This window comes from Perca fluviatilis, chromosome 1, assembly GCF_010015445.1.
Source record: "Perca fluviatilis chromosome 1, GENO_Pfluv_1.0, whole genome shotgun sequence".
NCBI lineage: Eukaryota > Metazoa > Chordata > Actinopteri > Perciformes > Percidae > Perca > Perca fluviatilis.
The window spans coordinates 26,410,728-26,424,581 of NC_053112.1; the positions used below are offsets into that span (position 1 = coordinate 26,410,728).

Below are 13,854 nucleotides of genomic sequence, written 5' to 3' on the forward strand. Positions count from 1 at the left end.
CATGTTCTAATCATATCAGTTTTCTATTCATACATCTGCTGGTCAGTTTGATCAGAAACATTTAACAGGTGTCTTAGTTTGTCATTTTCTAAAGATGTAATGCCAGCAGAAGGTGTGATCGTTCCTTTTATTTACTTACTTACTTACTTACTTACTTACTTACTTACACACACACACACACACACAAACACAAACACAAACACAAACAAACAAACAAACAAACACACCCCGAATGTAGCGGCTCAACTGATCTGCATTTTGCAACCTGGATATTTTTTGCGATCTTTGCTTGTACATGTTTTCGTATTTCTGCAAATATAAGTTGTAATGTAATATATATATATATATTTTATAATTGATTATTAGACTGAAAGGGCAATTAAAGGTTTTTATTAAGCATGATTTTGATACTCTCATAATAATGGATATTATACATTTCTATAATGTTCTGTCTATAATAAACCCTATCTCTTTTCAATCTAAATGTTGGCAATTCAAAGGGAAAATATTAAACTGTGAATATATAACTGTACAGGTCTATCTGCAATTTTGCATTTATTTTAAGACAGAATATTCATACCACTCAATAAACCTATTGATAATATTTGCTGGAGTGCTGTGTCTTAAATTTTGTATGTGTGTTTGCTGAAACTGTTAACATAGGTGTTAGTAGATTAGTTCATCAACAGAAGTTTTTTTTAATAATTATTTAGGTGATTTATCAAGCAAAAATGCCAAAGATTTCCTGGTATAGCTTCTCAAATTTGAATACTTTCTCATTTTCATATCATTATAAGTAAAATGTCTTTGGGCTTTGCACTGACTACTAGTTTATGTAAACTTCAGTTATTTTAACCCTTGACTTTAAAAAAGTTGCTCTGATGTCCGAGGACAAAAGTGTCCCGAGCAAGGCCAAAGAGTTGCGATGCAAATCACCTTATTTGAGTCTTTGCCCTATAAGAGCAAATAAAAGCTAATAATATAATGTCAATAATATATGGTATTGTGATTAAAGATTCAGATTAGATTCAAGATACTTTATTACCATTCCAACATGATTGATTGGACTGTGTCTTAGTGAGCTCACAAAGACATAAAAAGACAAAAATAGTGAAACCAATCACATAAGCACATACTAGATTGAACTTAGTATAAAACATATAAGGGTAATATCCATTCCCATAAAATAACAAAATAATCACAAAATCATAAGGCATAAATCAAATAAAAACCAATACATAAAAACACACCATAAATAAAACACCAGCACCTGTAGGGAATTTAGCAGCAACATTAAACAAATGATAAAGTGCTTCAAGTACAATAAAAACATCTGCCCAATTATTTAACCTGCTGACAGGCCTGCAGTGCAATGTGTGTTGTTTTAAGGAGGCAGACAGCTTCAGGATATGTGCTGTTCCGGAACCTGGAGGTTCTGATCCATTGTCATAGAAGTTTACACACTTCACATATTTTAAAGACACACACTCCGTTTATAAAAAAAAATACCCATGAACGTATGGACTAGGCCTTATCCCATCAGTGTATGTTTCAAGAAAAATGTGGGCTCGTCCGGGATTTGAACCCGGGACCTCTCGCACCCTAAGCGAGAATCATACCCCTAGACCAACGAGCCGCCGTGAAGAAGCGGCAGAACTCAGGCTAATACAACTTTAACACTCCGTGAGACCTGTGTGTTTTTAGTTGTTTCAATAATTATATACAATAAGACTTGTTATTACGTTCCTGACCCGAAATGCAGTGACACAGATTAAAATAAAAAAAATAAAAATGTTTTTCCTATTAAAATAGAAGTATCCAGGCGAAGCGAGATGATTCACGCCTGTCCACATCCCTCTTCGCTTAAAACGTTTCCTAGGATGGTGAAGAAATGTCCCTTCGCGAGCCGTTAGCGTCAGCAGCACGTTAGCAAAGCAGCAGCAACCAGGATGAATTTCCGTTGTTGTAGTAAATACATTGTCAAATAGGAAACTTATTTCATTAAAGGCCCTAAAGACCATTTTCAACCCTGTTTCAGTTTGCGAAACCTAAGACACCGAATGTAACAACAACAACGGTTATCAAGTGGCTGTTTCTGTGGAGCATTGTCTTAAATTAGCTTGTGTATGCACTGGCTTAGCCTACTTGTAAGTTGAATTGCATGTAGTTGTTAACTATTTGTAAACACATGGTTTCTTGTTGTGGCTATGAGAGATGGGAGTTCCAAACCTGTAGACATAAAATAGTTGTACCTGAGGCAGTGAACTGTCTTGTCTGCTGATACTCTTCGGTGCAGTCATCTACTGGCCTGCCGACGTGGCGGGGCGGAAGAGGAGCCGCTGGTGGCACTATACGGGTGAGCTGCACTGTCACTTTCACAAAAACAGAACTGTCTTTGAGCATTATAACTTCCCTTTGCCCGAAAGAACCATAAGAAACGAACGGGCAACAAACCCGGCGAATATGTTTTGTTTTACTGTTGAAAATGTGTTTGTATTATTCGTTAAGAAGACAATAAACATGCGAATAATAGCCTAATTGTCATATTCGCTTTCAAATAGAACAGTGGTCTTTGTTAAGTGTCTGCTTGACATTGTTCTGTATGTTGTCATTGCGTAACAATGAGTTAAAATAGTGTCAAAGAGAAGCAGAACAGGCTTTGACATATCAATGTGAAAGTATTGTTTTGATATAGGCTAAGTTTGAGTAGCCTAATTAGTTATACGCTATAATTTGATCTCTACAGACTGTCTGTACAGTTGGATAGGACTACATTTAAATTCCTATTACTCCAGATCAAAAGAAAATGGTGTTACAGTGGGCCCTATACTTATTGTTACTATTTTCCAGGCGGCCTAGTCTTTTTTTTTTTATGGACAAATGTATATTGGTTGTCTGATCCAGTTTATTTACCATCTTGCACATACAGCTTGTGAGAGATAATATTATATTAAATGACATTTTAGTGCCTAGGAAACAAACTTCCCAGTGTTTGAAAACATGGGAATGACAGTAATCATATCAATGCACGTAGAGTAAGTGACCACTAGATGGTAGTGTTGAACCACTGCGAAAATCTATGATTTGCTAAATCCATAGCTAAATCACATTCATTCATTCTTTTGCTAAATGTTTCCATGTTCTACTCCTAATGTTGCAGTTATGGTCAATGCTGTTAAAATTACAAGATATGTTTGCGTACATGTTGAATTGATTTAATGATCTGCTTGTTTTGAGCATTTGAACTTTGTGCTAACATATGAGGTGTTTTAGGATGTGGTTTAGTGTTTTGCCGTTTGTATCTAAGGATGACATTTGTGTTTAAAAGTCAAGAATTTGGTTAATCAGTCTGGCTCTTTGCAATTGAAATTAGAGCTAATGATTAGACAAGTATTCAATTGATCAATAGACGGAAATATTTTTTGTTAATAAATTAACCATTAAAATCAATTATCAAGAAAAAAAAAGTCAAACATTCTCTAGGTTCTGGTTTCTCCAATGTGAGAATCTGCTAGTTTTCTCGGTTTGTAAACAGAAAACTGTTTTTAGAGTGATAGTCGAACAAGCACTTGGAGACATGTTGGGCTTAGGGAAATTGTGACAATATTGGCGGGTTAATTTATACTGAATATAAGTATCATTTGCGGTACTAATTTAAATTCTGTTGTTAAAATTTAACAAAGCCGTCAAATAATAATGCAAGGTGCTCTTTAATCATCATTACACCACCAGCATGGACAGAGATTACTTATCCAAAATCTAAACATCTTGTACGTATGTGTTTTTATATGTAAGCTTTGTTTGGTTGCAGGATACAAAAAAATAATAAAGAATCACAGATCAGCACTTTGTCAACTAAAACCACCAAAATCAAAGATTTCTTGTCTTTCAGATCACCATGTCCCAGACTGATGCAGACCCCTCTGCTGACATCACCCCTTCACCCACCCAGCCCCCTCACACAGACCCTGGTCTCTGTCAGGATGTCCCAGCAGCCTTTGCACTGCCATCAGGCCCTCTGCAGCCACCTTTGATCCCTGAGAGTTTCAATCTCCCACAATCCACCACTGAGGAGACGACCACAGAGGACACCACCACCATGACTAGCGCTTCAGAGTGTCCAACTGACCAACCAGAGCCTGCCCCTGAGGGTCAGGTGATCATATGTGACCAACCAGTAAGCCTGGAGCCAAACGAAGAGGCTGCAGAGGAGGATGTGGAGGTTTGTCGTTTTAGTTTCTTGACATACAGTGCTACATGTGCCAGTCTGGATTTTTAAGGCCAATACTGATTTCAGTGTTTAAGAGTTTAGAAATCTGATGATTATATAATGTTTGATATCATTTTTTGCACATTAACACATAACATAAACAAAAACAATTTGACAAGGCTCCCTTAAATTAGCTTTTTTTTTTTTTTTTTTTTAGTATTGTATCAATACCATGTGTTGAGCAGGACATTTTACCAACAAAAATGAACTCTTCACTGCTCTCTGGAGGACAGACTGTAATGATGACACTGTATAGGCCAATATGATGGTGATGTTCCTAAATAATCTCAAACACATCTTTGGCATTTCTGTGCTGCAGTTACTTGTTACGGATCGCTTGACATAGTCCTTGATACCAACATGTCTGCAATATCCTAATATCAAGCGATATTGGGCGATTTATCAGTGTGGCCTTTAGTCCATATTCTGCTGAGCTTAATTTAATTATAACTTGACTTTGATTTTATTAATTTTAGAGTTGACATGATCAGTGGATTAATTAGTCAATCGGCAAAAAAATGCAACCAGCAACATTTTTAATAATTGTTACTAATTATTAATAATAATTACATTATTCAAACAAAAATGCTATAAATCTTCTCTGTAAAGTTCTTTGGTCAACACCTGTTTTTTCAAATGTGCTCTCTAGATACATTCACTTTTCAGTTGTGGCGATTGGGTGCTTTTCTTTGTCTCGTGATAGTAAGAGTTAAAGGTCCAATGGTCTACCCCAATTCATGCGAATGCAAATGTAACATTTCAAGCCAAAAGGAATACTTGGAATTGATGGTGGTGGTAAATATGAATAAAAAAGGACAAGTTTGTGAACGGGAAACAGAGATTTTGATGAACAACTAAACGTGTTACACACCGGACCTTTAAGTATCTTTAGATTTTGGACTGTGGATCAAAATAAACAATATGTCAGCTGGAGTTTTTCTAACTATTTCTGTAATGTATTTGTTTGTGTGTAAAGCGGTCACTTCAGGATAAAGAAAAAGGTTGGGGAGGTTGGAGTTCATGGGGAAAATCTCTTCTGAGCAGTGCCACTTCCACAATGGGTATGTCTGCTGTTGTTATTTCCTCATTCTTTTTTTTCTAGTTTTTACCGCTTTATACACTCTCCCCCCCCTGATTTCCTAAATCTTTACCTTATTATGTGTCTGTGTGCAGGTCAGAGCCTGACCTCAGTTAAAACAAAGGCAGGAGAAGCTCTGCGTCTCCACAGGACCTCAGTAGGAGAGGAGGCACAAGAAGACGAGGAGGGAGCAGAGGAGGAGAAGAAAGAGGGAGGAGGTGAAAGTGGAGAGACTGAGCTGTCCAGCTCCGGGGAGCATAGTGTTAGTGCTGCAGCCTCTGGCAGGGGAGTCTTCTCTACGATCACACACGCTGTGCAGAACACAGTGAGTGAACACACACACACACACACACACACACACACACACACACACACACACACACACACACACACACAAGCTACAAAATCGTGACAGTTGAGATAAACTCACTGATTTCCAATGCCAACCTGCTTGGTTTAATAAATTGTTAGTTGATGCAGATTTGCATTGTGACAGTTGTGTTACATACATATCTATGACTTACGTATTCAAATGTTTAGCAAGTAAAAAAAGATATATGCCACCTCTTTTCTTGGCCTTCTTCTGCCCTTATAATGCATGTGGGATCATCGCTATGCAGCAAGCTACACACGCTTACTGTACAATAAAGGTGGCATTGGTCTAAAAAGAAATTGTAAAAATATTGGATATTGTAGTGGAGTATTGGATAAAACACATAAAGTCCAAAACTGTTCTTGTACTGACTTACTGTTTTATTATTTTGACTTAGTGAAAATTTTTACATTTATATTTTCATTCCTAATTTCTTTAAAATATAGTGGTAAATTTGTGCTTTCATAGTTTGAATGGGTAGCAGAGATAAGATGTATGTCGGTTATGTTTTAAAATTTATTTTTCTTTCAATTTTACCATCAAGAATGGGCCTCCATGGTTTACATGGGGAGTTGATAAAATATGCTCGTTTGCAATGGTACTGTGCCAACAGGGGTTGCTACTAACAACCCAACATACTTAATATGGTTAGTAAAGGTCAGATAGTCAGTCAACATTTTGAGAGCATCTCATAAATATAAGTACATCATTTCATGAGATAATTTTGCTTCAGTATCTAATCATTTTAACCTAGTAAGTCAAAATGTATCTCTTTTTTTATCATTTCCAATTTCTGTTTCTTCCTCTCTTTGTCTCCTGGTGTCTCTCTAGGGTAAGTCAGTGATCAGTGGAGGTTTGGATGCCTTGGAGTTTATTGGAAAGAAGACCATGACTGTTCTTGCTGAGAGTGACCCGGGTTTCAAAAAGACCAAGACCCTGATGCAGAAGACTGTATCGCTGAGTCAGGCATGAAGACACATTCTCAAAGCTCACATACAGACACTCACAGAAAACCAATATGTCTCCTCCTATCAGATTAATAATGTAGAACTTGTGTATGTGTGTCTACGTGGATGGAATGATTTGGTGATTTTTATTTCTTTAAAATTAGAGCTCTCAGCTCTGCATCTGTGTTAAATTAAGGTTTCACTGTGATATATTTATTAATTTTTTCTTCAGATGTTAAAGGAAGCCAAAGAGAAAGAGCGGGCCCGTCTGGGCGACCATCCAATCAGTGCACCCACAGCTCACTACGGTATTCTGTTTGACGACTACCAGGGCTTGTCACACCTCGAGGCCCTGGAGATCCTGTCCAATGAGAGTGAGGCCAAGGTAAGGCCCAAGTGTAAGGAATATAGAGTACTATTTTAGGCTTTTTAGAGTCATATACTCTATATCTGTTCCTAGGTCCAAGCCTTCCTCTCCTCCCTGGTGGAAGAGGAGCAGGAAGAGGTGAAGAAGGAGCTGATTTTCATTAAGAATATCTTCATCAAGCAAGAGGAAGGCGAGGAAGAGGAAAAAGACAAAGAGAAGGAGGAGGAGGAAGAAGGAGGAGGAGGACAGACGAAGGATAACGGTGATCTTAGTTCCCAATTACACTGTTCTACCCCCCTGTGTGAGTGACCCTAACCAGCCGCCGGACCTGCTGGAGTTATTGGCGGTCCCTGAGCACTGACCCAGGATCAGTTGGCCTTATTTGCATTTCAAGTTTGAACTCTGGCATAAGTCCTGACATTAGATCAGAGCGTCAGAAACAGAACTGATATTTCACTCTGGTTGAATTTTCCATGTTAGGGCTTTTCATTAGCGCTAATTTGCATGTACGTAATATTATTGTTACGGACCATTTTCCAAAGCATATGAAGAGTTTTTTTTTATATATTTTCTACATTCCAGGCTGCAGGTCCTTGTCAAATCTAACATATTCAACATACACAAATTAGTTTTGCTATTTGCAAAAGCCTGGAAAACTTGAAACCTTATGGGAAGTGGTGTTGAATGGTTATTCCTGATCTATTGTGGTTGTCTCTGTTTTAAAGAAGAAAATGTTCTGCCAAAGTGAAATTCAGTGTCGAGGGGATGCCATGTGATGCCAAGTTTTGGTTTTATCATATCTCACAAGCCACCTGTTACTTGACATTTTAAAGACTATATGTAAACTTGTACTGTGCGACAGGTGCCCTCTGATCCAGTGTTGGTGTTCAGGGGCCACTGACACATTGACACATCACAGATTCAAACCAAAACCAACATAAACTATCAGACATCAATAAATCTGCATGTGTGCATAAAACAAGATTTAGAAGTGCATCAACTCTCTGTTGTGCTGAAGGCAAACAACAATATTATCTTTATGATCTCGGCATGGGGGAAATAATTGCCCATGGTGGTACAAATATGCTCTCAATTTACACTTAATGCATTTATGGCTTTAACATAAACTGTGTGTGTGTGTGTGTGTGTGTGTGTGTGTGTGTGTGTGTGTGTGTGTGTGTGTGTGTGTGTGTGTGTGTGTGTGTGTGTGTGTGTGTGTGTGTGTGTGTGTGTGTGTGTGTGTGTGTGTGTGTGTGTGTGTGTGTGTGTGTGTGTGTGTGTGTGTGTGTGTGTGTGTGTGTGTGTGTGTGTGTGTGTCTGCGTTCTGCCAGCGGCCGATGGCGAGGAGTTTGTGAGCGTTCTCACTGAGCTGCTGTTTGAGCTTCATATTGCTGCAACGCCAGACAAACTCAACAAGGTGAGTCACACACGCATGCAGACAGCAGTGAAACTCAGAGGTTTAACAGGCTTTAACATGTCAGTTTCTTCACCAGGTTCACATTCTCATATATAAAGATTTATTGTTCGCTCTAATCATTTCTCTTCTGCCTACTGGCCATGAAGGTAATCCCTTCATAGTGTGGCTATGAATGAATAGTGTGACCAAAATCCATCCTAGTCCTAATTCAGGTGAAGTTAAAATGAGGCTTCAGCAGTTTGAGTTAGACAAATCAGGTGGGTATGTGGAGTTTTCTTGTAAACAAATAAAACACATTGTATGTGTCCTTAAGGCCTCACAAATATGTTGAGTACATTTCCTTCCTCATAAAACCTGAAAATGCTTTATTAGCATTTTTTTTTTTTATATTTTAAATTGTGATTTGTTTGCATTGCACATACTAGTTTATGTGTATTGACCATTGATATTAAGCATCATATATACAAAAAAATCTAAAACATACACACAATCCTAATGACCACCACAATGAGCTCACAAAATAAAAACGTAATGAAAAAGAAGAAGACATTCTTAATTGATTCCCTAGGGGTAATTAAAAAAGGTTTTACACATTACACACACATTACTCCAGCGCTGACACAGCGCTGTTGTGATAGGTCTGGCAATGCGAGACTACACACATGTTCAAACAGGACCTCTACACATGCATTAATGGAAAGATGTCAGAGTGAGAGGGATGCTGATGGACAGGCACCCTGACCAATTGGGGGTAAGGTGCTTTGCTCAAGGCAGTGATGGAGTACTCGAGTCCTGGACTCCGACTCAAGTCGCCATTCTCTGGACTGGTGACTCAATTTGGACTTGCACACTGATGACTTGGACTTAGACTCGAGGATTAATGAAATCAGACTTGATTAAAAAATGTAATTCTAACCTGAACTTGAAATCACTGTAAGAATTTTCCACACTTTTCTCCCCTTATTATTAGATATTTGGCACACACGCACACCCGCACACACAGTTATTTTTAATATCCACTCTCTCCTGCTGCAGTCTTAGACGTAATATCAAAGTTATCACCTTTGAAGTCCTTCTGCATATTCAAATTCCCATATATAAAACCTACATTAGCATATAATCGTGTATACGCATCTGATTAGCATACATCAGGATGGCGATCTCTCACCATGCAGAGCTGATGGGTGGTAATTATGCATCTCCAGGCTCGGATGAGGGCCCATGATTGGGTGAGCTCGGTGGAACAGCCTGTCACTACGGAGACGGTTGACAGGGAAACGCAGGACCAGCCGGCAGGAGAGGCCTCACCTGGAGAGAAGGAAATGGAGGAGAAAAAGAAAAATGGAGAGCAGGGAGAGGAGGTGAAGGGAGAAGAGGAAGAAAAGGAGAAAGAGAAAGACCCCAGATCTGTAGAGGTGAGGTCAAGTTAATGTTATGACACAAATCAGCAACTGTAGACTTTTCCGTTCTTCTCTTTTAATTTAACCATCCTCTCCACATGCTGTCACAGGCTGATGCATTTATTGTGTGTGTGTGTGTGTGTGTGTGTGTGTGTTCGTGTTCGTTCATCTCCCTCTCTCCAGGCTGTGTACCTGTCATCAGTCGGCAGTCTGGCAGAAGTGACGGCTCGCAGTATCGAGCAGCTCCACAAGGTGGCAGAGCTCATCCTCCACGGCCAGGACCTGGAGAAACCAGCGAGAGACCAGGCACACCTCCTCGCCAGGTGTGTATAACAATAGATACATTAAGACAAGCAGGTGTGTGTGTGTGTGTGTGTGTGTGTGTGTGTGTGTGTGTGTGTGTGTGTGTGTGTGTGTGTGTGTGTGTGTGTGTGTGTGTGTGTGTGTGTGTGTGTGTGTGTGTGTGTGTGTGTGTGTGTGTGTGTGTGTGTGTGTGTGTGTGTGTGTGTGTGTGTGTGTGTGTGTGTGTGTGTGTGTGTGTGTGTGTGTGTGTTTTCTAAAATTTATATTTTTATTCCAGGTTGACATGTGCCATGTGTAAGGAGGTGGAGTGTTTGGCCAAGACGTTCTCTGATACACTGCTTCTTGTTGGGGGTAGGTGAGAGTTTGTGTGTGTGTGTGTGTGTGTGTGTGTGTGTGTGTGTGTGTGTGTGTGTGTGTGTGTGTGTGTGGGTGTGTGTGTGTGTGTGTGTGTGTGTGTGTGTATTTTTTCTTATTGTCAACAATTCCTATAAAAAGTCCAACAATGTAATTATTACATTACATGTCTTTTATCCAAAGCGACTTAATTGCTATATACGTCAGAGGTCACACGCCTCTGGAGCAACTAGGGACACATTGGTTGATATATCGCAGTGGGAATTGACCCCGGATCTCCCACTCCAAAGGCACACATCGTATCCACTGCGCCATCACCACCCATAATAATCCTTCTCTCAAGACTTTCCCACTTCCCACCCTGTCTTAGTCCTCATCCCTGTAGCCCATTGGGTCCTACTGAAGATGTAAAATGGCTCACAAATAAAAAAGTTTAATTTACTGTAGCTGCACTGCACTGTAGCTTTTAGAAAACATCACCCAATCAGGAGTAAATAGCGCATTTTTTGTGGCTAATTTAAGCCACTGATTAATAGTGTGTTTACAGATTTACAGTATGTGGGAAAGATAAACAACAGTGCACATGTTCAGGGTGATGACGCTAATGAAATGCATCATTTAGAATCAGAGCATCTATCTGCGTTATACTGACAAAGATGCAGGCCTCTTGTGAAGTACCTATACAGTATAAAGGCTGTGTTTTTACACTGTAGAACGCAGTGGTAGTTCAAAAACAAAAAAATCTTCCAGTAAGTCAGCTGGTGTTGCCAAGTTGTTTTTCACATTTCATCCTGTTACTTGAACACATTGTTGGCTGGTGAAGTAGCGACAGCATACTCTTCCATGGTAATAAGGGAAAATGCCACGCTAAACGAAACAAAACGGTGTGTTTTTGGAATATAATGGAGGTCTAACGTAAGAAGAAGCTACTGTATATCACACTTGTCAGTAGTTTTTCCTGGAATTTGTCAACAATAAGGCAAATTTAAAATATCGCCAGTTGTATCCTTAAATGTTTTCCTTTGTAGTTTTTTATGTGTTCCTACGAAACCACTGATTTTCAATCAGTACACTGAGTATCATGATTGATATCACATCTTTGCTCACTGCTGCTTCCTGTCTCTCTCTCTCTCTCTCTCTCTCTCTCTCTCTCTCTCTCTCTCTCTCTCTCTCTCTCTCTCTCTCTCTCTCTCACAGGGTCAGAGGAAAGCAGAGGAGTTGAATCCGCTGGTAAATAATGTGCTGTTAGAGGTGAGATGCACAGATTTGTATTCAGATGATCTTGAGTAAAGTGTTCAATATATTTAGGATGCTCATGTAAATTATGACATCATTACAACCTATCCATTCTATACTATAATCAATTAACAGTAGTAGTACCCTACAACCATTTTTAAAAAGGTTAAATCATTTTATGTCTGTATGGGAAATGATGATGATGTTTATGATGTTCATGGGTCTCCTGTCTGCAGGGCTCTAACTGTACAAACTACATTGAGAACGCATTGCAATTGCTGCTGCCCGTCCTGCAGATCTCCCACATCCAGAGCCAGCACTGTCGGTCTACCACAGAACCAGCAGTACAGACACATTACTAACACACACACACACACACACACACTCACACACTCACACGCTACCTGCTCACCTGCTTGTCTTAATGTATCTATTGTTGTACAGAAAATTATAGAGAATGGATTATTCCAGATTAAATGCTTAAATCTACATTGGACGCCATAGCAACAGGCAGAAGATGTATTATACATACATAATATAATCTTAACGTTTAACAAATAGATACATGTAGAAATTACCCACATGCAGGTTGTATGTGTGAATCTTCCACATTGTATCTCTGAATGTTATTTTGACTGAGTTAATGTTTTGCTTTGAGGAACCAAATGTTGTTCAGAGCTAATTCGAGCTCAGCTGTGACTCATTCTATCTGACAAAACCAAGATGTCTCTCTATCGTCTCCAAAAGTTGAACCAAAAATGACTGACTGTGTTGAAGTGACTCTCTATTAATGTATATTAAGCTTTCTTTGCACTCTTATGGTCCTTTGTTATTTCAACGGAAAGTGCATTAACTAACACTAGTGACATTTTTTATGTTAAATTATGTGAAGTAATACTACCTTTATATTTAAGGATCCAGTTTGATTTGACAGAAAAATCTGATTTTCATACTTTGAATTGCAAAATATTCAGTTATACTTCTCCCTTATTGTGTATATTGAAGATATAATGTAGGTGAATCATCTCTAATTATGTTTTGTTGTGCTGCTACATTTAAAAAGTATAGTTCAGCATTTTGGGAAATTTGCTTATTCACTTTCGTGCTGAGAGTTAGATGAGACAATTGAGACCACTCTCCATCTGATGATGAATATGAACTTACAGCCAGCAGCTGGTTAGCTTTGCTTAGCACACAGACTAGTAACATGGGGTTTCCCCATGTTACTAGGTAGTCTGGCTCTGTACAAAGGTAGCAAAATGATCGTCATATATTGATTATAGCCGCTTCGAACGTGTATATTGATTAGTGAGCTTTAAAGGTACTGTTACCTTTGGGCACAGTCAGACTAGCAGTTTTCTCGGTTTCCAGTTCTAATGCTAAGCTAACTGGCTGCTGGCTTGTCAGCTACATGTTTACCATACAGACATGAGGGTGGTATCGATCTTACTCTCTAACTCTTGGCAAGAAGAAGAAAATTAGAGTATTCTCAAAAATGTCAACAAAATGGCATGGCATGCCCTCTGTTGGAGTCCGAACACCTTGAAGAAGTCTTGCCCTCCAGAATAAAGTAATTAATTAATACTGTTTTTGCCAGGTTCTAGATAACTTTTTGCTCACCAGAGGAATATATATCTCAAACATTTTCCACACAATAATTTTTTTCCGGGGGCATAAACCCCCATTTGATAATAAAATGCCTAAAAATCTGTACATCTGGATAAAAAGTGTGATAGTTGCCAAGGAAAAGAATCATCCTGTGGAGCCTACAATTGTTTATGTATAATTGTTCGTTAACTTTCTACATCATTCTGAAACCAGAACACAACAAATGTTGACGATGACTCATTTTCACTCCTGCCCCAAAAGAGAGGAAAAAAATTATTGTACTTTTTTTTTTAAGTTGCATAACACATTTTTTGTTACACTATGCTGGAGTAGTTCACAGAATTAATGTTTAGCTGAAAAATCTGCTACATTTGAATCCATCCCATAATAATTTTGCTGCTCTAATTGCAAATTAAGAATCCCCAACAATGCCAAGTAAATCTTCAATACTCTGAATTGACTATTAGGCCAACGAAAAAACATTTACTAAATTATATTTAT

General features: G+C 38.7%; 1 protein-coding gene and 1 non-coding gene across 3 annotated transcripts; one reads left to right on the plus strand and one right to left on the minus strand.

Moving 5' to 3' along the window:
• Window positions 1-1,564: 1,564 nt before the first annotated feature.
• trnap-agg lies at window positions 1,565-1,636 on the minus strand. Its single transcript has one exon. It is a non-coding gene; the product is annotated as a tRNA-Pro (tRNA).
• Window positions 1,637-2,157: 521 nt separating this feature from the next.
• fam114a1 (family with sequence similarity 114 member A1) lies at window positions 2,158-13,334 on the plus strand. 2 transcript variants are annotated; one of them, XM_039797142.1, is made up of 13 exons: window positions 2,158-2,356; window positions 3,893-4,222; window positions 5,247-5,331; window positions 5,444-5,673; window positions 6,553-6,687; window positions 6,901-7,053; window positions 7,129-7,336; window positions 8,367-8,452; window positions 9,658-9,867; window positions 10,036-10,175; window positions 10,433-10,506; window positions 11,708-11,760; window positions 11,982-13,334. In XM_039797142.1, the coding sequence occupies exons 2-13, from the start codon at window positions 3,899-3,901 to the stop codon at window positions 12,105-12,107; spliced, it is 1,824 nt and encodes a 607-aa protein (XP_039653076.1). In that variant the 5' UTR covers window positions 2,158-2,356; window positions 3,893-3,898; the 3' UTR covers window positions 12,108-13,334. The 2 variants fall into 2 exon arrangements, with proteins under 2 accessions (XP_039653076.1, XP_039653082.1); XM_039797148.1 differs by having other exon boundaries at window positions 2,168-2,356; window positions 7,129-7,297.
• The last annotated feature ends 520 nt before the right edge of the window (window positions 13,335-13,854 follow it).